General features: G+C 39.2%; 1 protein-coding gene across 34 annotated transcripts in view; it reads right to left on the bottom strand.

Moving 5' to 3' along the window:
• adgrl2a (adhesion G protein-coupled receptor L2a) overlaps positions 1-26,020 on the bottom strand; it is a 197,003-nt gene that overhangs the window by 37,436 nt on the left and 133,547 nt on the right. For 21 of the 34 annotated variants that reach the window (XM_085774490.1, XM_085774489.1, XM_085774474.1 and 18 more), the window contains 2 exons: positions 16,962-17,175; positions 5,401-5,510 (listed from right to left, as the gene is read on the bottom strand). In XM_085774490.1, the coding sequence (XP_085630616.1) occupies positions 5,401-5,510; positions 16,962-17,175 (324 nt within the window). Of the gene's footprint in view, positions 1-3,801; positions 3,862-5,400; positions 5,511-16,961; positions 17,176-26,020 lie in introns of all 34 variants that reach the window. The other 13 variants (XM_085774503.1, XM_085774475.1, XM_085774480.1 and 10 more) reach the window with 1 other exon arrangement.

Here is a 26,020-nt window from a genome sequence, read left to right as displayed (position 1 = left end):
TGGAGAATGGTCTGATCACATTTGTGATCATGACCAATTGTCACAATTGGTTTACAGCACAGTGGTGGATGGATTTTTTCTTTGACAGACTGCCAACTGCCTGTGACTATGTAATATCATCGATGGCAACTTCAGTCAGGTTCAACGTCTGACATTCACAACGAAAGGGTATTTGATTTTTGTTTGATAAACAGGGAAGTAAGTCTGGGCTTCGTGTTGGAAATAACAGACAAGTCCAGAAAATGATATCCTTTCAGTTTGAAATATTTCAAGTTGGATTATAGATCAATAAACACAATTTCTGAGATTCAAGGCCATTGTGTTTCCAGAAGCGTGATGTACTGCATCGCTTCAATGATGCATGTTAAATATTATTTCACTTTGCGTGACCCTGGTTTGTTTGACGAGCCAAACCAAGATGCTCAAACTTTAAATCTACCCACCACCATGTACCATGCAAAATCTGTGAAAATGACAGCTATCAATCTTCCTTGTTTTTCTTAATTTCTTGAAATAAAGTTACATTTACAATAATAGTTAATAACATTTAATGTAAATATCTTTACAAATAAACAAATAAATTAATTACTTTTAAAAAATGTAATTCCATAATGGACCAATGTTACACCTGATCCCTTAAAATAATTATCGGCTCAACACTAATCTAACACCCATATGCACATCTAACTGTGGCCTTATCGAGGAAGCAGGTAATCAGTGTAACTCACTGGAGCAAAACACACTAACATAGACTATGTGCAGTCACTTCTTAATAATGTATTTAATTCCACATTAGGTTATGCTGTGTTTTAATTAGTTTGAGTTATTTTTGCTCTTTTCAACACAATACTGCAATAATTTAGCCAACATGGGCACATTCAAACAAGGCACTCTGAAGGCAACTAAACTAGGAATCATTACCAAGTCCATTAATCTGACATGTCAGTGGCAGTTTAACATAAAACAGATCACAAAACTTAAATAGTTTAGTAAAATAACAAAAAAAAAAGAACACCAAGTGCATTAGCATTGCATTAAAATAGCAAATTATTTTTAACTGTAACAAAAAAGACTGAACATTTAAGAAAGTCTGCACAGCTAAAAGATATTGCCAAAAAAAAGAAGAAAATAAATATATATACATATATATAAATTAGACACATCTCTCGGGTTAATCTGAAGCCTAGGTCCGACTGCTGACACTCTGTGACTTCAGAAACAGTGACTACTGAGATCAGAGATCTGAGTTCAGTTTTGACAACTGCTCTGCTCGCTGCTCATTTAGCACATTGTCGACAAACCAGGGGACAAGGATGGGCATCAGAGAAAAGTAAATGCAGCCATTCAATTCTACTATGTGTACACAAAACACGGAGAGAAGTATCATTACAAAAAATGTTCAGCTACTTTTTATGACATGATTCTGAGGCTATTCAACAGTAAATGAAGGTTATTGATTTTAATTGCTATGAAATGTCTTTGACATAAAATGTTATTTCTTCTAGTGTGGACTGAATTGTGACACATTGCTGTTTGACATAGCTTCATTTGAAATGTATTCTTTCAACAATACAGTAACTGGTTGAACCAGTCAAGATAGCAATCTCACATGTAAAGGCTGCAAACAGCAGTTTTTTCTTTTTTCTTTTTCTTTTTCTTTGCCCTTGATCTGAGTTCCTATTGTTGTTGTTGTTGTTGTTGATGTTTTTTTGTTGTGTCCTTCTTATATTTTAGTCTCTGATGGCTTCACAGGCTCTTACTTTGAAATACTAAATGTATACATTTCAAGCAGCCAGTATGCATTGTGGGATAATTTGAACATTTGAATCCAAAATTAGGTTTCCCTTGAATCCTGCAACCCTCCAGCTCCCAATTAGTGTTGGTTCATATCGGAATTTGAATCTGTTGTAATTGTCGAGTCTGACCTAGGCTTCAGTGGCAAAAAAGAGATTCAGAGGGATCCGTAAATAAACGCACGCCATTCTGCAGAGGAAATTCAAATGTCTTGCAGCTAACTAAGAGATCAAACATGGATAGGAAGCAAAGAAATTAACAGCAGTTGAGCTCTCAGAAGCTGCCTCAGCCCCATGAAACAGAGGACAGAGAGAAAAAAAAAGAGAGAGAGACAGAGAGAGAGAGAGAGAGAGAAAGAGAAAGAGAGAAAGATGGCGTGAAGGAAATCTGGAAAGAAAAGGAAGAACACATGACGGAAGACCTGATGGTGTTAGTGGAAATGTAAAAATTTGAATAGCAATCAGTGTGATCAGAAATAAGTCAGAGGATGAAGAGAGTGAGTCAGATAGCCACGGAGGTTTTCCTGCAGATTGCACAGGGAAGAGAGTCAGTCACTTTTAATATAGCAACATCAAAACAACAGACATGAGACACATCCCAACCCACACTAACCCCACAGACCCTAAACTTCTCCCACTAAATACACTTTCTAGCGAACTCCTGCTTTCTATGAACTATAACTAATCATATTATGGAGGCTATTAATTATCACTGTTAGTAATCAGGTGCTCCGTCTTGAACTGAACGTCTGTCGTCAACTGCAGACTGAGTTAGTCGCTTCAGTGTTAAAATGAAGCATCATGTAAACCACACTGAATAAAAAAGGGATAAACTCGGATACAAAAACAAAAAACACCAAAGGGGACCAAAAACTCATGCTGTTACAGCTTAACTTCATCTTTTATAATCTGGCCACCGCTGTCACACGGAGCTGAGGGTTTACTGTGCATGAGCATGTGATGAAAAGTGAAAATATACGCATAAGGACTGTTTATGCTCACCAGCACAATTCTATAGTTTTATAAAGGCAGAGCAGGGATGGCAACTTTTTTTTTTTTTTCGGTCACAATTTCAAAATATCTTGCACAGAACAGGCTTAATGAAGAAATGTCTTGGCTTTTATGTTGCCCAATTCAAGCTATTACTAGAGCCAATTCAGCGGGTGACTCAGTGCCAGGTGAAGGCAAAATTTATTTCCTTGGCTGGAACATGAAGATAATGTGGCTAATGAGGGCAGTTCATGACAAGAACCAAATAATGAAGCCAAAGGATGGGAATGGTGGAAATGTAGGCAACTTGTTGCAAAGACCACTTGCACAGAAGTGAAAAATCCAGAATTGCTTGTGAGATTATGCAAAGGCATAGACAATAGGGTGAATTAAATGGCATACTGCATTCAGTCCTTGCCAAAAAAACATCTGTTTATCATATTATAGTCTTTAACAGTTTGCATATTTCACGGGGCAGATGAAATTTGAGGGGCAGTGGTCACTAGTCAAAATGAGGACACTGTCTGCACTGCAGTCCAGTCGTTGATCAGCTTAATGGGGATTTATACGTTTTCTTGCAAAACAACTTCTCAAGTCTTGTTTCCCGGCAAATCCAGGGGATGCTAAGCTCCTGATTCACTGCAGTGTTTTTAATCACAAATCGTGGTATTTGGCATATGATCTATTTCATCAGAAAACTAGAAAACTGCACTAAGGTCTTTGCTGTCCTGTCTGAAAACTGCAGTGGGGGTTTGCACTGGCGTGGAAAAGCTGAGTTAATCTTCTTCCTATGCTCGTCTCTTTTCTACTACGTCAGTGTAACTCTACAAAATGATTTGGGGTATTTGAATTCTTATTTCAGGGCAGAGGAGACAAGGGATTGGTGGGAGGAAAGCAACAAGACACAGAACTTGCCTATATATCACAATCTATCACAGTTTACAACAGGACTTGAGTGGGAAAGGCTGGACTGGGCTTGTGTGGACTGGATCAGACTGGGAGAACACTAAGCACTTACCAGGGCAGTTGCGATAGGATACATTCTGTGTTCTTGGTCCTATTCTGGTTGGGCATGGACCTTGAGAAGCAAAAAGATGGGGCTACAGACATGCATGTTTGAAACTGCTTAGAGTGAAGAGAGGACCTGTTTGGATTTGTTTTTACTGTTGTTAGACGGACTTGACCAGGGTTGGAAGTCCTTGGGCAGAAGTTTATTTTTCACCACACTCTGCTTGGTGCAAGAGGGAGGCCATAGACAATCATAACAGTGGGTGGACATGAGTGCACCTTGAGGCTAATCCCACTATTAAGGTTTGAGGTAACACAGCAAGACATGAGATCAATACTTCACTTAACTATGAGGCAAGTAAGAATAAAGACAACAAAAAAAAGCCAAAGGAAAAACAAGCAGTTGGGCATTTATGGTGAGCCTACATGATTTGGATTTGCTCGATAAAGGCGGCTCAAATACTCATTATTGCTTATTCCATTTTTAATTACAGGTCCTCAAAGCCTTGGATAGGTTAACCTTTAAGTTGTAATGAGTTTCGCCGTCTAATGATGTTCACTAATGCATACAGACTCAGCGCTGAGGGTGAGAGCTTGGACGACAGGTACACTGGTAATGAGCAATGTAGAACTGATGTGTTAAATATAAAAAGTACAGTAGAAGAAAAGTGCATTATTCATGTTTGGGCTTAATTTCCAGTTTCAGCGCATTTAAAACTGAAACAAATCCTAAGGCATCATCAGTGTGCAAAACACTCATTTAAATCTACAAAAGCTGCCAAATACTATCCTCCCATCACTCCCACTCTAATTATTTCAATTCTACCTGATTAGTGATTCTGGCAATTCATCTAAATCTTTGTCATTAATCAGTTTGTAAAGGTTACACGGGGGAATTTCCTTCACAAATTGCAAATGAACATGGCAGCTTAAAGGACAAAGGAGAATTTTAATGCAAAGGGCAATCTAAAGATTGTTTGGGAGCTCAGTGGCGATGAATATTTTAGCATCCACGAAGGAGACAAAATGTTAACACTATCTCTTTAGATGAAATATTACCTTGTTGACATACGAGTGGAGCCATTCTGTTCTGTTACATAATGAAACATCTGTTAACATATTTCAACACCTGTTGTATGGATGTGTATTAAGCCATCAAGGTGAGCTGTGTTTTCTCCTGATAGACTTCTCCGTACAAGACTTGAGTAATGAAACACACGCTTGCCATCACGGAGAGTCAGCACGACTTCCTCTACCCTCCCTATAGTCTGCTACCACATAACCAGGCTCGTTGATCCGCTGGAAACACGGTGAGCACATCAATAATAAAGGCAGTACAGAAAAGGACCAAAGGGTTTCACAGGTCATATTTCATGAAAAGTTCATGGTGTGACACAGATGGAAGAAGAGACAGAGGAAAATGGTGCTGGAAGGTGTTGCAGACGAGGAGAGCAGACTGTCTGAACAAGGCAGAGGGAAGAAATGGGACAGGATATGATATGTCACAAAGAGAGAGGGGGCAGAGACGAAGAGAGAAACTGAGGATGTGAGGGTGGGGGAGAGGGGACGAGGGGAAGTCTTCAATTCATGACAGAAGGGTCATACTTACTGTAGGGCACACACTCATACTGGACCTCCAGGTATTTGTAGGTTCCCGGGCAGGGGTCAGGGAAGACATCTGAACCTGTGATCACGATGCACTGGGTCCGATTGTTGCATCTGTCAGGGGTAAAACAGAAACACATTCAACAACATGATCAAACACTCTTGTGCCTGTATGCACAATATGCAAGTAATGCAAGTATGTTCAAGCAAACCACACAAAGGTATTAAATGCATACATGTTAATACACTGTGGAGCACAGGCCCATTCATAGTGCATAAATGAATGTTCTTTACTCATGTTCAAGGTGAAAAATTTTAACATTCACCAAAAAAGAAGCTAATAGCAAAAAATAAAGGTGAACTGCTGTTTCTCAGCAGAAGCCCCATTTAGGCTGCTTACAATAAAGTCAGGGCCAACTCGGTTGCTTTGAACCCCGCACTCACCTACTGTGTCCTCTTAGCTATGTGTACAGTATAAAAGAGGTGCTTTGTGTGCTGCACAAGTCTGAATGACTTTTTAAAGAGCTCAGATAATCTGGATGAATGAATAGGCCAATGAAAGAATCCAAAAATGCTCCACATCATTTTGCATTATTACCTGTCTAGTCAACAACTGGCCCACAGTGTACTACATTCCTGAACAAATCCTTTCATTTAAAGACACTTTTGTGCTTTGACTAAGCCTACTCTTCAACTTTTGTCCTTGCTAGTTGTGATTAAATCCAAACCAGCTCCTGCATGTGTGTGTGTGTGCGCGTCGTGTAATACATACAACTGCTTTCTTGCAGTAAATAGTAAATTGGAATTAAATGCACATGTGCAGCACAAATCAATGCCAAAAAAACAAAACAGATGAAGCCCCTATTCACACTGGACAATTGCACAGGGACCACATGTGATTTCACCCCCCGACCCCATTGGTGTGTGTGGTGGGGGCGCATTCGCACAGGATAAACAAAAGTGTGTGTGTTTCACTCAAATGTCCCGACTTATTGATCTGAGCTTGTTCCTTCTCTGAAAGGGTTTACATACTGAGTAGCTAGATGAGGCTCTTGAATTTGCACCCAAAATGCCATCAAAGGTCTCATTAATGATTACCACTGCCGCCTCCGTAATTTTAGACGCAAAATACCAACATGCTCATCAAAGCTAAGCTTGAAATTATATATTTAAAAAAAGAGAAATCCTGTGTTTTTGCAATCATGCAGTGCATATGTATTTATTTGCCATTTCATCAGCCCCCTTGCAGCAGTGTCAAAAGTTAATTCTGGTCCCTGCCTTTAACATCTGGAGAGCAGACAGTCTAATTGAGCCTGTGGTGCGCTCTGAGGCCCGGGGAATTGCAGGTGACCACCCTTTTGCTGTACTGAAATCATGATAATGACATCAATACCCCGAGCAAGCCGTACTCGCTACCAAGGGGACTTAAAATTCTATTGGCAATGTGAGGAGCCAGATCAATAACTCTGTTCTGCTGATTTAGCAGGGACCAGAGATGATATTTGTTTCTTCTTATCACAGACCTGTGTGCCCATTTACAGCAGATCATTGGAAAATGTATTACTGGTTGCATTGTGTTGTGCTTTGGGTTTTGCCTTTGCTTTGGGCTGCTGAGGTAATCACTGCTTTGTGTCCAAATGTTATTAATATAATATTAGGTAGTGCAATGGAACAGGAGGGAGTTGGTTTACTCTTGAGGTGCGCAGCACTGAACAGACACAGAGGGCTGGAAATTCATGTTCCTTAGGTGTCAAACTGAATACAGCCACAATTTAGCAGCATACCATGAAGGCAAGCAGTATATTGTGGTTTTACGACATCAAAATTTAACCAGCAACTTAATCAAACGGCTCCTGTGTTCAAATGAGAAACTCATTAAATCACAATAACGGCAGGAAATATAATTAGCCTTTACATTTACATTTACATTTATATTCAGTACAGAACGGAGACCTCAGAGTAAGCTCCGAGCACTAAATCTGTCCAGTAAGACAAAGTGCAAGGAGTTCAGGTAAAGAAGTGCACAGTAAAAGTGAGTTAGGTGCGTTAGGGGAGGAGGTGCAGAGGTTTTAGAAGATAGAGAGGGACGCTCCTGCTCTGATGACATTTGGTAGTTTGTTCCACCATTGGGGGAACCACAAACAAGAACAGTCTGGACTGAGATTGCCTTGTGTACAGGGGATGCCAATGCCAGACGATTTTGCACGCATGGACACAGTGGCCGAGGAGGAGCATAAGCCTGTACAATGAGCCATTTTAAGGTTGATAGAAAACCAGACGTGCCACCACATTCTGGACCATCTGCAGGGGTTTCAATGCGCATGAAACCAGTACAGATGGTCCAGTGTGAGTCCACAATACACAATACCATGACTGTTTCCTCTTTCTTTTGTTCTATTTCTTCCTACCAGCTCGGGCACCTATTAACACTTTTTTTTTGTCTAATGCATTTGACAGAGAGTGTTATTTATTTAAACTTTGGCAGTATTGCTACAACGTATTATATCACATAATCATTTGTGTTATTATATTTGAATGTATCTGAAGAAAAAAAATGTGCAAACTATGTGTGAAAAAGATGATATCTTTTCAGAAACACTTTAAAAACACATTTATATACTTTTTATGTCAGTGAGATATTTTTGGCAATGTTCATTGCAGTAGGCATAATAACACATATTTGTGTCTACATTTCTGCCTGTGCATCTGTGTTTAGTGAGGGTCTCAAGGGGCATTTCACTTTATTAATGACCTTCACGTGTGATAACAGATGATAATATCAGCATATTGTATTTGTTTTATGGAAATGAATTACTGTTTTGGAATTAAAACATGCACCTCATGCTGGGCCCATAATGCGCCGCTTGTTTTTGTGGGTAATATTTCATGACTCTGCAGTACTTTCCATATATTATATGGTCACTTTGATGATTCTGTCCCGTTTGCTCATGCATAAGCATATGACGCAGGAGCAATATAAATTACAGTGCTTTATCTAACAGATTCCAATGAGACCTGGGAATGAATGCGTGGTTTATATCAGCAATATGAAACAGAATGATATCAAAAATAAAATTCATGACACTAATGAGACATAGACCTGCCATCGTTTCTCAGGCAAATCTATTAAACAACAGGACATAAGCACTGGGGAAAAAATACCTCATATTTCTTTTGAAACAATGTTGACATAAGTGTTGATAGCTCTTTCTGATATATTGCCCTAATTTTAGAGCTGTGGAACAGGGGCGCCCTCATCTATGGGATTGTGCGACTCTGATGCCGTCTCATCTGTGAAACCTCGGGCATCTCTTGAGACCAATTGAAAAGGCCCTAATGACTTCTTCTACGCATAGACCCTGCCCCTCCGATTGAGGGAGAGCATGTAATTGAAATTCTTCCCATAAAAAGTTCAGTATTTGGGCCTGCCAGGGCACAGGTCTCAAAGTGCACACTAATTAAATACATGTAAAATATGATATCTCTGACTATCTTTTGATAGTCTGAGGCTATATAGTAATTAATCATGTACATAATGAATATCAAGTCAAAGGAAGCTTTTCTCCAGAGTGAAACATTATATTTCTATAAATACCTAGACTGCTCGACAGGATTTTATTGAAGCAAAAGTGAAGAGATTACTAATTTATTTTATCTTGTAATGCTAGAGAAAGAGTAATGAACCAGTTGGAGATGAAGCTCATCAAGAAGATTTAAATTGTGAAGTTACCTTATTTGCAAGTGGAGACATTATTGTTTAATGTTTCCGTTTCAACTCAAATCAACAACAAAAATACGAATACAAATAAACAAGCTATATCTATCATTTTATATTTCTTTTCTCTATATACACAATACAATTTAGGTGCTGCAGTAAAAATGTTCTCAGACTGCCAAGAAGTCTCAATGTTATTATTTATCTGTTTTTTAAGCAAAATGCAGGACAGAGCTACTTTGTGTTTTGATCGCCTCCATTTACCCAAACCGGCCTGTTAATCACAGTGAAGTATTACAAATGTAATCCCACCACATGTCTGACCTTTTTGGGAGAGGCAGACATTAGTACAATTAGAGTGTCATAGAAAATGATACTTGGGTTTGATGTAAATCTCCTTTAAAAAGCACTCAGCTTTGCTCTGTCAGCAGCTGACACTCTGCTGACCGAGGGAAGGGGTGCGATACGATGCCAACAAGGTGTAACTGATAGCATTTCTGATACCATGTATCCACATGCAATTTAACCTTTTCTACTGCCATCATAAAACATGTCAGAAGAATAATTGGACATGAAGATAATGTGCCAAATTAATAATGTCTTGAATGCTACAAAATGTATTTCCACTGACAAATGTAGTAGGTCTAAAGGGTCTTAAGACTGCGAGAACCATTGTAATTCAGATCTGCTCTTGGCTCTTGGCTAATCCATTTCTCAGAAACGTGATGCTTGGTGATGCTCGGTACAGTAGATCAGTGTAAGCTCTGCCTAGATGTGCTACTCTAACATGTGTAAATGAAGCAGTTTATTTATATCTACTACAGTAGCTTTCATATAATTGACAGATATACAGTATTTAGTAACATAAACACATCGGCAGTGTTGTTATTATAGTGTGCTCACCAGAAGCATTGACGAGTGTTTATTTGAAACTGTAAAATGCATGCCGATGCTGACCATTCTTTAAAAATCTCCTGTCAAAATGTTGATCAAAAAATACATGAGGCTATCTGTATTTATACATGTATATTATATAGATTTTATTAATGCCTCTAATGAAAATATATCTCCTGCTGTTGAAAATCCACTTATCATTCAGGGAAATTCTCAGCGCTCAGTCTACCGAGTCATATACTGCTCTCTGTAAACAGCTTCTAGCCCCCTGTTCACAAATAAAGTACAGAGTAATTTACAGCTTTAAATAATATTCTGTGTTTAATCATAAATACATTTGTCTTTACACTGCTTTAAAATTAAACCTGTGTGGAACGTCATGGAGGTCCTTCATAATCACTTAACTTTGCCACTGTGACATGCGCTGCTCATGTGACACGACCAGTTAAACTCAGGATAAGAGGTTCTTTGATTGTTAAATCCTATAGATTGCTTTATCCCCACTTCCTAATTTTGTAACCCCCCCCCCAAACACTCCAGAGTTCAAAAAGCCAGAGCAGCTACTTTGAATTTGCAATATAAAAAATAGCAGCAGCTGAAAAAAAACACAAAACAATCGCTGTGTAACTGGAGGAGAAAGGCGACATGAGTGAGGGGAGCACATTACAGAAAAAGGCACAATCTACTTCCTGGTGCTCCCAGTTTGAATTTCAATCAAATTAGCATCTCTTAAACTCAAAGTGACCCGTCTAGCTCCATTTCATCTGAAATGCTGATGAGGTTCATGGCACAATTATCAAGGCAGACATCTCTCTCAAGAGGCAAGCCTGTTGATAGCAGACAGACCATTGAAAAATTAAATCATTTCCAGGGCCACAGAATGGCAGTAAAGGAAACAATCTGTTGCAAACAGAACGCAAAACAGAAACGCCTGCACACACACACACACACGTACATTACACTTATAATCACGCTCGATATCAGTATATTTGAACCATTTACTAAGGGGGTGGCCCAATAATGTTTCAGGAAATAGGTCGTTAGAAATTAACCATTAGCATCCTGCTTTCAACTTTCAGTCTGACCCAATATCCGTGTAGGACATCCCTTAAACTTGTAATTACTGTCATATGCTTGTGTTTATGCTATATTTACTGGAGCTGCCAATGGTGCTCAAAAGGGGGATTCCGGGCTTTTATAGTCAGGAGAAATGCTGTCTGACTCACATCCGTCCATCAACTATTGATTTTTAAACCAGTGAGGGTAATAGTCATGCCACTGAAGTCAATGGAGATACTACTGTGACTGCAGGTTGAAATGTGACCTTTATAACACAGCAGAATGCAGAGGTAGCACACACAAGCATGAGGCCAAACTACAGTAACGACAAACAACAATGACAATGAGGGTGAGTATGGAGGAAAACAAGTGTTATGCACTTGTTACATCTGTAATTACTTACTTACTAGAAAACGCACTAGAGGACATCATTTAACATCATTGGTGGGAAAAGTGCATCTTACAAAAATTACTGATATTGAGTTAGTATTTATGAAAAATGTTTAGCCATGGTAAATATGATTATTTTGTATCTTATGGACACTCAAAACACAACATTATATGTAGATAAAATAACCAGATAAGATTGCTTGTGCTAATCCTGTCAATTAAACAGCTGCAAAACCAAGGTGCTTTCTCACAATGGTGCAACAATCAAGTGCAAATCTAGTATCACCATAAACAGCTATTGGTTATTGATTTACAAGATTGCCCACAACAGACTAATGCATTCAAGGTGAAAATAACATGGTATAATCTCTTGGCTGTTCACAGCAAATATCATCATATCGACCAACCAAAAACAATGTTATTACAGTAATAAAACTTTTTTTATGATGTTAAACCTATTTAAAAAAATCTATTCTTGCATATTTTAATGAGCAAAATAAAAAAGTTGTTTTCGCAGATCATTTGATTTTGCGAGTGTCCACAACAGTTGTTTGCTTGATAAGGAGCACTGACAGCTTCATGCACTTTTTAATTTATCGCTATAGTCTTGAGTAGAGAGCAGTTTCATGGCTCATGAACTTGTGTGAAACGCCCAAGCTGAATCTGGATCTCTATGAAATCTTAATCTGCTGTGCTTTAAATAAACACCAAGACTGTGTGTACGGAGAGGCAGAACAAGGCAGTGTGCTGTCAGGCGGCAACAATGGAGCTCCTTGGAGAGCCCTGCAAGCAGTCCTGTCACTGATATAAATAGTGTAAGCGGCATCATTTAGTCTCCAGAACTGCCTCTCCCTTATTGACAAGAACTTGGAAAATATGGTTGATTACATCCTAATGTCACTGGGTCACTTCAAAATTACAATTCAGCTGTCACCTCCCTAATTAACTTCAATACATTTGTAAAAACCACATTCAAGCTGTTCCAATATAAAATTGAACATTTTTAAGTACACAGTGGTGACTGGCAATAATCATGATAATTAATTAACGATTAATGATGCAAATCCACTCAGTCTACCTTGTAGCTGTCCTGTAATCCCACTGATGAATTTCACATCCTCTGTTAGAGAGCCATCTGCATTGATCATTCCTGTCAATGATACGCTCCTTAGAAAACCCATGACCCACACGCATGGCAGGACCCGTCCATGTTATGTTACAGCAATCAATGACTTTGTCATTGAATACTTGGAATGAAGCTCATTAGTCAAAGAAAAAATCAATAGGTGTAAGCCACTTATTCATATTGTATATCTGTATATGCTGTTTTTGTGGGAATTATTAGTCATGATGTGTCGCTGTCATCTTAACTACTCCTCAAGCTTCTGTGATAAGGACTCGTGGTCACATTTAAATCAATAACAACTAGGCACCAGATGGTTAGTGCATGTCCGAGAAAATGTGGTTGAAAATAATATTTAAAAATATTTAAATGACAGTGTTAATCTGGTATACATTATCTGTGTGGTGAGAATGACTTGTGGTTGCAATCATCATCATTATCATCAGTGCAGATGAGGAAATGTAATTATTAAAAACTAAAATCCTAAAAAGAAGAACATAAAAATATCACCCCGCTGAATATTATTATCAATGAATTAATTATTTCAAACTGTACTGCCATGCAGTTCCACATCTGCTGGGGAGGTGTCCACGTGAAAAATTCCTGTACAGATTATCACCCACTTGAGTCGACTAATTGCTTGCAGCTGAATGTTCTAATTGAGCCACAACAGTCCTTAGGCTATTTTCATAAAATCATTGTGCTCATGAATATAATATGCCAGCCAGATATAAAAACAACTTGGAGTGCCAACAGGATCTATCAAACTCAGTGAAGCCTCAATCCAATTCTCCACACTTCAGGACCACATCAATTTTGGATGTTTAAAAAGTGAACACAGTCTTCCACACAAGTGCTAATGTGATTTTTTTTCCCACACACTTAAATTAGTAGGCCGGGGTAATTATAGCAACAAATATATTTGGCTCTTCAATCCTTTATTGATGTCAACTCTACAGTAGGAAATACTAGTTTCTCCATACACTGTGTGTGAGTGTGTATGGCTGCCCCACATATGGAAACTTTCAGCAGAAGCCGCGGTGCAGACCAGAGTTTTGACTTGTGGAGATGGTGATGGACTCAGATCTTGCAGCGATGAAACAAACACCGCATTCCAAAAAGAAGGAAAAAAAATCACCACATTTCTGGGAAAAGGATGATTATTATTGGCAGCAGAACTATTGTTTCATTACATTTGCTTCCTATTTTAAGTCTATTCCTGTAAATAAATGGACAAAACAAAAAAAAGGCACTAATGAGTCCCATATGCAATCACAGGCTTTTGTCAAGCTGTCCTTGAATTTATTTTCATGTCTGTTTAAAGGCTCTGATTGTGCGAACACACTTTTGATATATACTGTGTGTGTGTGTGTATATATATATATATATATATATATATGTATATGTATATATGTGTGTGTGTGTGTGTGTGTGTGTGTGTGTGTGTGTGTGTGTGTGTGTGTATACTATATATATATATATATATATATATATAGGAATGTGTTATATATATAGGAAGTGTACATCTTCAAATCTATGGTTCATACTAATCTTTGCACAGATAAAAGTTATTATTTGCACTTTCTTATGGTCTTTGGTATTTCATGTAAATTCTTGTGAGATTCTTTTTGTGCAATTGAATTGATCCCAGACCTCTTGTATCACAGGACTTCTTGTTAGAGCACACATATTTCTCTCTGCTCTCAGCACAATAGCTCAGCCATTACACTGAAATGCTTTAAAAACACATTTAATATAACATCTGAACTACAGCCTCTGGCGCGCTCAGGATATGCACATGAGGAATGAATGCGAGTCCTCCAAAGAGGCTGGTGGAGAGCTTTTGGACGGGACTGTTTGGGATTTGTTGTCGGGTGGCTCCTGCTGGGTCGGTATTTGTGCTTCAGTGGGCTGTTTTTGTACGAGCAAGGCTGAGGGCAGCGTAATACACAGGGTCACAAGCAGGGAGCAGGCAGGCTGCAGCCTTTCAAGACAGACAATGTGAGTCAGCTATCTGACTTCATCAAATAGGGCTTGACAATAAACCCCCTGAATACAAGGGCTCTACTGTTTTATTTCATTATTTTTTATTTCCCAAGGCGACTTTCCGGAGTTGCTGACGGTCTCATACCGTCCAATATCTCTCTCTGTGGCACTCATATGTCATTCCATCCTGCACACTTTGGCTCAGATGGCATACCTATGTGACAACTGGCCTGTATAAGGTCTCATGTATACAGTGTTACCAGTGGAACCCCGCCGAGGTGCGTGTGTGCGTGAGCAAGAACATGTACCTCCGTGGGTTTGTTTTCCACTCTAAATCATCCTTCTGTCCACATGAATGATAGCTGCAGAGACAGTGGCTTTAAAAATGTGGGGCATCTCCGTGGTCAGTGATCAATCAGTGGGAGTTTAGGAGGTATGGGGCATCTCTAAGTTGGTCCTGCTATGTGCTCTGTTCTTAATCTAACCAACTGGTTTTACCAAAGGGCCGGAGCAGAGGGGCAATGGGCTGTTGTTAAGGAAATGGTAACAGAGATATTCAAATCCTTTGACTGAGAAATGAATAAAATTGTCACACTATAAAACACATTGTTGCAAAAATATAGTGGCAATAAAATGTGATTGAAGTACTGACAGTGCAGTTACAATTCTCTCTGCTAATGTTATTTACTAATTATTACATATTATACTTATTATTATTTTTTACATGAATCAGTTTAATATTGTACAATATTGTAATGTTTTATCCTATCATTTAATACATGTGAGAAACACTGTAGTTGCCAAGAAGAAGCTAATTTGCACTATTTCAGTTTGCCGTTGGCTGGTTTAATCCATGACAATGCATCATATTTAGAAAAAATTATCATATATTTTTTATGTACAGTGTTTATATGAAAGAAACCAATTATCGCAGCTGTCAAGTAAATCGAGAAAAGTAAAAATGAACAATGCAAACTGTATTTGTCCCTGACTGTGAAGCAAATAAGTAGTGAACCAGAAATACTTGACTGAGGTATAAGTACGTCAAAACTGTACTTTCCTACTGCACTTGAGTAAATGTACGTAGTTGTTTTCCACAGCAGGGAAATATTTCACATGAAACACATCTTGCACTCAGATTTGAAGGTAATTAATGAAGCTCCATCTGGAATCCAAATGTTTGATGTTTATTAAAAAAAAAAAAAAAAAAACTCAACCCCACACGTTTTAATGTTCTGAATTTTAAAAAAGACAATACTGACGGCATGTTGCTAAAGGTCTATTTACTGATCTACAGAGGCTTAAGAAGAAGACTATCCTTTCAACATCAGCTCAATACAGACTTTTTATATCAAATCAGGGCCAGAATCTGAGGGCATGTTTGTGAGCTTTACAAACAGCCGTCAGCTTTTAGAGACCAAGGATAAGAAAAAGGTGTCAGAGTTACAAAGATTCATGACCTAGATTTAAGACTTATTAATATATTAAAAAATAATAATGAATATTCTCTGAACACACCTTTATTTTGTTTATTTCTTTTAGTCTTTTGCCACACACACACACACACACACACACACACACACACACACACACTGGATTTTGCTGAGAGCACAGAGCTCAGCTTCACTAATAAGGCCAAACAAAGCTAACAGTAAGAGACTAATGTGAGCACACTTAATCTAGATTGCACATTTGCAAGGCAATGTATTTAACAGAGTAAATTACAACAGACAGACAGAATTACCTGCTAGAAGCCAGATTAGATCTACAGTTAGTTAGTGGTGTTAAATGAGGAGAGTCTGAAAACAGCCTTTTCTTCATGAGAAAGCTGAATTTCACATTAATCATAACATTATTAGTGCACCGTCTAACTCTGACTCTTTTATTTTTATTCTATTTTTAATCTATTTAGTTATTTTTAAATCTGCTCTTTTCTGTTTCGTGGGCCTGGTTCATCTCCCAAGTTATGATGGAGTTTCTAATTCTCTTTCGTTCAGGTTCAGCTGTCTCAGTATTGGTGCTAACGTTAATGTCTCGTGGGTTATTGATGCTGACAGGCTACTGTTGCCTTTTTCTTTTTTTTCCACTGTACACTTACATTCAGTTTAGCTATTTCTGATAAAGTAAATCAATCTTACGGCAGCCCTGTTACTCTCCTTGGAGGAAGATTTTGCTCCAAAGGAAAGGAATGCAGGAGATTATTTTAAACATGGGGAAATGGATGGCAACAGGGGCACCAGACAAAATGAAATGGTTGACTGTGGTCCAGATGTGGTTGCTCGGGGCAACTATGTGCCCGTTATTGCTGGGCCCAGTCAATTATTTTCTAAGGATGCTGTAACTCTGGCGGATACCTCATTTCTTTTTGGTACTGCACAGAGATGTCAGTGGTTTTTACCTTTGTGACATGATCTTGTAGGCATCTGGAAGATAGCAGTTGACGTTCTCCATCTGGAAAGGGTCGGCGTCGCAGATCTTGTCGTCTGTTCGGCCATAGTTGGCACTTTCAATCATTATGACATCACTTCCTGGACAACGCAGATCGATGGGGTAACCCTCACAAGACAGCTCCCTCCGCACTAAGCCGAACGGCAGGGCAGCTCGACTAAACCCTGAGGGAGAGGAGAGGGGGAGAGAGAAAAAGAGCTCTATCAGTGCAAATCGAAGAGAGAGATGTATAGTTTCACTGACACACAGAAAGATGGAATAAAAAGCAGAAGACACAGGATGTAACAGCTGGATGTAGACAAAAACAGCTGTTTCAAGCATGTTCATTCTTTTTCTTTTAATGACGTGGCTATAACTGTTAAACAAAATGAATCACACCAGTATGTGGGCAGTGAATCTGAGCCTGAGATACATCAGTGTATTGAGTTCAGATCTCAACTGCACCAGTGAGCTAATGATGTTAGTATGTCATCCTCCATGCCTGAACTGGTTCTGGAAAAAAAATCCATAATTGTCATTAAAGTCTAGTTTGTCTGGTAAAATGTCTGTAGCATCGTAACCCCTTATGACCGTCTATGTGCAGGAGGTACACTGATACAACACTAATAACCAAATGTGACAGCTGATGTGATGGAAAAAAATGCAACTCCCTCAGGAATTGATTTTGTGATGTTTTTTTGTTTTTTTAAACAGTCCATCGCTACAGTTTTTTTCATTGCCACAGTGCTGTCCCGCATTTCAATTCAATATGGGAACACACTGTCATCACAGAGTCTATCACACTAGAGACTTGTGGTTTATTTGCAATGCTCATTTTTCTATCCAAAATGGGAAAAAAAGTACAAGCATCTGTACAACATGAGCGCAATTTAATCCACTTTGCAGTGCTGACAATCGAACTGAGGCTATTGGGAGGCTGAAAAAAAGAAAAGTTTGTGTGTGTGTATGTGTGTGTGTGTCTGCGAGAGACTGTGAGGGGGTAGGAAAAATAGAAAAGAAATCAATACTGTGGCTTTGTGCTGTGCAAACGTGAACCACGCCAAAAGCCATTCTTAAAATACAAGTCATCTACATACATGAACTGATATTTTTGGTCAGAGCAGCTTTTTGCAACTATGTCGAGTACTAAAAGACAGTGGCATGAAGCTTTAAAAGATCGCCAGCTGTCCCTCTGCGGACTTTGACTAAACTCCTGGCAGCACTGAATAATAACTACAGTTTCCCTGCAGCTATTGGCGACCCAGTCACCTCATTGAGCCATTAAATAACAGTGTTGTTATTGTTATTATGTTGTTAGTGTTTCCAAGCGTCTATTCTCCTAATGAGGTTTAGTCTACAGTCACAGGAGAGAGAATAAAAAATGTCATTACAACTTCTCATGAAACTTCTCACTTGTCTGGCGACTGGACAAGCTGGACTGATCCGTTTGTGCAGTTGTTTATCATTACAAAGCACTTTCTTTCTTTTCATGAGTCATGCTGTGAGACGCTCTGTTATTGTGTGGCACTCACTACAGCTCTGCTAATTTGGCCTGCAATGGCTGAGTTCATTTTACCCTATTGGATGCTTCATCAGTTAACTACCAATATAATTATCTTTGTCTGATTGAATGCTATGCTACAGTGGTAGGGAATTAGCATTCTGTGGTGTTCCCGACACCAGGAAATGCTACTGTGGTATTTCACAAAGGCAGATAAATGTCAGTTTGTATTGCCTGATCTTGTGTTTGTGCACCAATCAGGTGAAACTCCTATTTCTAAAAAGGTGCTCAGTGAAGAGCTCAGAGTCAACAAAGGATATAACTGTATGGAGGAGGGCAGCTGCCCTGGCCTATCTACTCTCTATAAGACTTTATTTGTTTAGGACCAAGCTATCATAAGGGAGGGATCTTTTTATTCCTCTACTTGCTCCTTTTGACAGCAAACTTTCTCATGTGACCAATAGTCATGAAAAAGTAAAGGCTTTCAAATATGATAGGTTTCAGCCATATTTCATTTTTGCAGCTCTTTTCTCTCTGGAGTCAAAAAGAAACGCTTAAAGTGATAAACAATTTATCAGAGATGTTGGCTTGAGAGAAAAAGCCCAAGTGGGGAAAAAAAAAGAAAACATGACGTGTTAGGAACAGAACTTGACAGCCAATCTTAAGTTCATGTCAATGCACTCCAGCATAGCTCCATCAAAAATCTGCTACACCACGTGTAGAAACCATAAGAACCTATGTAAAACATCAGTCAATGCCACATTATAATTTCTATACTCAGCCCTTGACTTGAAAATGGCAGCTGCATAATGGAGACACGTCTGTTCTCCCCAGTTGTCTCATGGAAAGAAAAAAGCATTTAAGAACGACCACACATGGTGCAAATGAGATATTCAAAAGCTTTTTAAAATATACAAGCTGTAGAATCGAAAAAGCTATGGCATCTAGCAGCATAAAGAGAAGAAAATGACATGAATGATATTATGTCACACCAATCAAGAACTGTTGTATGCCATGCAGTCTATATATCCATATACTTAATACAAATCATTCTGTTAAATTGAGAATGCAACGAACCCTGGTTTGTCATACTATAGGGGTCATCTAGGCTTCACATGGATCAATTGGTCAGCAGTTACATATGGCTGGGCGGGATGCATTAGACTGCGATGGCCTACTTTGTGGCTGGAAGTGATCTAGTTCTTTGGCCATGTGGAAGACTTCAGAGTTTGATCTCCAAATCCGCAGCCAAACCCACTGATGCTCTGTGTCCCCAGGAACACTGGTAAAACACTTAAACCGCTCTGTAGAGCCTTTACAATCTCAGCTTCTGGTTTTATGATTTAGAACTGATGCAGTCTTTCTGCTTAAGTAGGAAAACAGAGGCTGGAGCAATGAGGAGATGAATGTGTGCTCCAGAATACCGTTATGACTCCTACTGAAATACACTAGCAACTTTTCAACCATGACGATGACAGGCCCCTGCAATAATGGTACATTTTTTTGTTCAAAAGTCAGGAAATCAAACGAAATTGCTGTCCTCTAAGCGCATTTATTCGCCAGCTGGGTTTGTGCATCATGAACCAAAAGCATGGTTGTAAACAACCTCCGAAAGCCTTTCTCTATTGATTGGGCCCGAGGCGGAACTACTTTCTCACCCTGGTGCGGGATGGTATTTTTGGTACATGGGGAGATGAGTGACACGTACAAATCAATAGGGGGGACACCCAGTAGTCCAGGAAAACAAATTTCAATGCAATGCATGAGATGTGTGGTCTCTATTTCAAGGTCTATGGTAAAGTCATTGGTTTTCTGATGTGTTTCATAATGTAGAATTTAGTGATAGTGGCTCAGAGGAGAATTAACTTTCACAGAATATCTGTTTTTGAAACAGCAGATTTCACACTCTGGTGTGACCCGCAACACTCGCAGCAACAGCTTCAATATATGGAAATATCCAGTAGTTGAAACGTGCTAAAAACACACATACACATGCACTTATCTCAAAATCTCCATCTTATATACTCGTGAAGTTCTTTTAAACTGTATAATGGAGGGTTTACTTCAAACAAATCCTCTTTCTCTATATTCATACACATAATATGAAGACACCAAAACACCATCGATCATGCTCTGCCACGACAATGCACTGCAATTACAAGAGAATAATACGATCACAGTGAATCCAACATAAACAAAATCCAATGCCTACTGTCCCACTTAACTAAATAATTTCATTATTCAAATGAGGCAGAAAGGTAATCATTATTTTGCTCAAGGGGTCATTAGCATAATTATTCAGAGAATGCATGATATGAAAATTATTTATTTTCCATAGTAAACCATGCTAAGAATATCAATGGCAATATAGAATGAATCTTAAGATATTTACTTCTCTTTTCTCCCTTTATTTTGAGCTTTTTCTTCTAAAATTACACCTTGAATTAACTCAGCAGTTCACTGGAGCAGCAGAAAGGACCTGTTGCTATATTGTGTTTTGACGGCCTTTGTACTTAGAGCTTTCAGGAAGAGGCTGCTGAGCTACCAAAATGGCGCCACACATAGCGCTAACCATTGGTGCATAGGTGCAAAAACAGAGCTGCATGACTGCAGCTGAGTGGAATTTTTCTCTTTTTTTTTCAGGTTGTCACACAGACACTGTTCACATTCAAAGGGGAAATTCAGCCCTGTCCTCTTCACAGGTAGCACGCAGTTCAGACACCTCCTCAAAGTATAAGATGTTATTCTTCTAGCTTTGATGTACTTTCACTGTGTGATAGTTGCATCCAAACCCTGGAAAGAGAGATGCCTATCAAACACCAAAAGGGAGGCGGTTTACATTCTCCGCACTAATTAAACGGCACAACAGTGAAGGATCAAGGAATAGTCAGCTAGAATTCCCACCTCACAGTTGTAAGCCGCTGCCAAACCAGTCAGTTTTCAGTTTACATCCACTATCCTGACACATTAAATATACTGTATGTAGCATATAGGAAGGAGACCGTGCAGGAAAAGCTGCATATACTGTTAACTGTTATGCAGAAAATAATAGTAATACCCATAAGTAATGGTTTAGTAGTCATGACAGTTAGATGATGCTTCAAATATGGTTGTTGCTGCAAAAAGCCTCACACACACACACACACACACACACACACACACACACACACACACGCATCTTCAACCTGGCAGCACAGAGGATCTATACAGTACAACCACAACAAGATTTGTGACACCAATGAAGTATCTGACCAAATGTGACAAATGGACACAATCTCCCCTAATGGTCAGTGGTGCTTTTGCAAACACTATGTCACAGCAAAATTAACCTTTGACCTTTTTAATGTAAAAATCATCACTTCATCAACCTAACCGAGATAGATATTTGTGTATATGTGTAAATGTTGTCATAATTAGTGTTTGACTCCTTGAGTTATATAGCCAAAACCCCTGTTTTGCGAGGTCAAAGTGATCTTGACCTTTAATATTTGACAACAAAACTGTTATCACTTCATCCTTGCATCCAAGTGGACATTTTGTCCAGAAATTACCTCCAAGTGTCTCTGAGAGAGATCAAGTTTAGGAGAATGTGCCGGACAGATGGACAACCTGAAAACATGATGCCTCCGGCCACAGCTGTCGGCATCAAAATCTCATGTGGAAAGCTCAATCCGGTGACCATGGCAACATGGTGCAGCAGAGACATTACTGGTCAGATCCTTATCATGGCCTTGTTGACACTCTACCTCATCAGCCATTCTGGTCACCCACCCATCCGCCCCCACCACTAGCAAAGCATTTCAATTCCTCTTCATCAGCTATGTGGCAAGCATCGAACTGAGCGGTGATCAGTGCCATTGTACAAAGGCAAAGCGTACCTTTGGGGCTCCCCCTCTTTCTTTCTACAGACTGAAATCAGATTGTGAGCCTCGGAAACACGGTATACTTTACAACCAATGAGCGTAAATTAAAACTTGAGTAGTTTTGTGTTTTGCCTACTGAATAAAATATACAGTCACTCAACCTTTTGACATGTGCCTATCGTACATGTTGCTATCACACGCCAGTAATTGATTTTGATTGGTGCACAGGACCTCTATTTCCATGGGTTATAGCACTTTATTACACCTATGAGGACACTCTATTTAAAGCTTCCCAGGCTGGCATTTACTACCATGTGTAACCTTTGTGATGACATCAGGCCCTTACAGAATCAGCAGCTGAAGAACTGTGAGAAATGTAAAGGGGACTCATTATGTACCGTCTCCTTGGTGCTGTAATGTTTTAATTCAATTTTTTTTTTTTTTTTCCACTGATGAGCCAAATCAATTGGAAAGTGACCATCTGGTAGGATATGATTGCCACTGAAGCAGAGGTAATAAACAAGATGTCTTCCTATTTCACAGAAACGAGGAGTCATTAGGATCTTCAGCCATGTAGGCACAGTCTACCATGCAGTCCCATGAAGCCACACTATACCATGATCAATCAAAGGGACATAGATATGAAGGACATGTACACAGTTAAATGCAGCCTCTGTACGAGTCATACATTTAAGTAAGGGCAACAAAGCAGAGTCTGTCTCAATTAAGCAAAATCATCACACTATTGCTCAGCACTGATTGTGTAGCATAACTTCGAGAGAAACTATTCTGCTTTTCATCAGGGCTATCTCGCATTCAGTAACTGGTTTTCATATTAAAATGACCCATGAGTTACACATGCTTCCAGAGTTAGTCCAGGGGAGAAGCAGAGGCTGATCAAAAGGCCTATTCAGCCACTCACTCTGCCATCATTGTGGCCAGAGCACAAAAGAGGTCTCCAGATTATTTTGATGTGAAACCAGATAATTTTTCTGTCGAGAGCCAATGAGAAGTGTGACGGGGACGCTCCTGACGCTTGTCATCTACCGTTAACGCAGCCCTTTGATTTTCCTCGCTGTTCTGATGGGAGCTAAACAGCTGCTTGTAAATGAGCTAGCATCTCGGCTCGGCGCTGCCATTATTCTGCACTCCTGAGCCGACAAGGTCGCTTGCTGGGGGGATTTCGGGGTGAAAGAAAAGTGTGGCCTATAGCATTAGCTCGGAGACACAGGAAACACAGCTTGAGTCCTCCAGGTTCTCCCACCCCACCCCTTTGCCACCCCACCTACTCCCTCCCCACGGTACAAGCAAAGGAAGTCTGTGAAGGAAAAGAAACCTTTAAGTCAAGACTCTTCCCACAGTGCTGATTCTATAATCCAGAGATATCCTTTACAACAGCATGTATTCTTAAGAAGTCAGGTCCACACAGGGGAGAAAAAAGAAAATATTGCATATATCCTGCAAACAGCAGGGTATGAGGTAGACTGCTGACTCTGTGTGGCCATTGTAAAAAAGAATTACACCACTGGTTTGACAGATTTTAACGTTCCTCTGAATTTCTTAACATTAACTTTAACTCAAGACTGTTTCTATTTTTTTTCCGCTTTGTGTGTTGAAAGCTGATGTCATTTTTGGGCATGGCTAACAGCAAACGACAGTCACTTATGCAGAGGTTTTTTCTGCTCTGTAATTCAGCCCCTAACATCTGTACATTATTAAATGCCCTGACAACTGACAAACTATGACTTATGTGGCAGAGAATACATAGACACAACATCTTAGCTCATATTTATATCACAGTTCATCAGTGAGTCATTCTTTAGGAGAAACACATTGATTTTTCTTCTGTCTTTATTTCATCCATCGGCAAGACTCTCATAAAGCCATAAAGGAGGGGGAAAAAATGGGATTCACACATACCCATAGTGGTCTTTCTTAAAAAATATATTTTAAAAAGTAAAACACATTTGAAGCCATTTTTAAAAGAAAAGGAAATCTTCTAAAAAAAAACACAAGAAGAAGCAAATCCCATATCACTTCATGCAGTGTCAAAATATGTGGAATACTGGTTAATGTTGAGTCTTTGAAATGTACTTGTGCGGAGAGACGAAGACAGGAACAGAGAAAGATATTGGGAGAGGAAGAGGCAGAGGCAAAGAGCAGCAGGGGAACGAGCATTCCAACCTCATTTGTATTCTCCACCATCCAATTCACTCCAGTTCATTTACATCTCTGCTACTTCCATAGCAACAGCAGGGGGGCTATCAGGAGCATCTTTGATATAGGTACATGACTCTGAAAAAGATCTTGTCATTTCTCTCTGAATAGATACCATGGAGAAAAAAAAGACTGCAATTTTTTCTCCCTTTGCTTTTGGTGTTAAAGTGGGCTTCTTTAAACAGAAATTCACCCAGTCAGAGACTTTTTTCTTTTACAATTATTCTCTTCCTCATCTCTAACCATCACTTGTAGACACATAAGCCAGCACAGGGAATGCTAAGAAATTTGATCCTGTAGCTTAGCACTTGATGATTTTACTGTGTTCAGACAAAACATGGACACTTGGAGAGACCAGTAGCCAAGTAAGGTTTATGTTTCTCTTTTTTTTCTCTTTTATTCTCTCTAATCCGGAAGAATTTGAATGGATACGAGGCATCAAGTGCTGACGGCAGAAAAAATCAAAATGCAGTGCGCCGGCAGGAAAACAGAGCCTCATCAGATTCCATGTACTCTTGTATGTAAATCAACCTTTAGGCCTAATTAAGCTCTATGGGGCTCATCAAGGTCATAAATCCCCTTTTTTCATAATGCATTATTGACTTCACATCATCTGCACATGTCGGCTGACTGCACTCGCACAAGCACACAATGTCATCTCACTGTCTAATATCGGATAGCCCTGGGGCCAGGCGGTGTGCGTGTGTCAGTGTGTATGTGTGTGCAAAAGAGAAGAGGGAGTGCTTTTTAGGTCACACAAAAAAGCAAGGACATCTTGCGGTAATGAAATGACTGCGATGACCATCAAAGAATAAATTTTGTCTCATGGTTCTTAACAGATGGTCATGGATAAATTCGAGTCTTATAATACATTTAAGATTGTCAAAGATAGATATAGACTTTTTGACCATTTTATCGAGACAACATTGAGATAAATTCAGTGCACTTTTGGAGAATCCAGGAAGTAAATGTCCCTTAAACCATGACTAAATTCAGAAATGAATGATGAGGCAAGTGCTGTGCAAATTGCAATTTAACTTGACATCCTAAATTGTGCAAATTTAAAGTGAACTCACTCCACTTAAAATATAGTTTGTTTGATTAGGAATGAGCTGATCCCATGGGTCATCCCCAAAGAGAAGTGATATAGGGCATCCCTGAGTGATGGTGCCTTTCAGCGACAGCAAGCTCTTTGGACCTTATTACTAAGCCCTTATCAGCTACAATATTTCCGATGATACATAATGCTTCAGACTCTATATGAGATAAGGAGGTGGATCCTATTTTTTATTTTATTTTATTTGCAAAAGGCCTTCTAGACTGAATTTGCTATGTGTCTGGTGTGTATCATTTCCACAGTTTCCATTACAAATGATGGAGAAAAAAAACATGGATACATTGGGTAGCCCAGACTTGCTTCTCTGCTCCAATGAAGCGTTTGATGCTCTG

The sequence above is a fragment of the Trachurus japonicus genome, chromosome 4 (genome assembly GCF_045865225.1).
Source record: "Trachurus japonicus isolate A0001 chromosome 4, Traja_1.0".
Lineage (NCBI taxonomy): Eukaryota > Metazoa > Chordata > Actinopteri > Carangiformes > Carangidae > Trachurus > Trachurus japonicus.
This window is presented reverse-complemented; position numbering and strand designations above follow the sequence as displayed.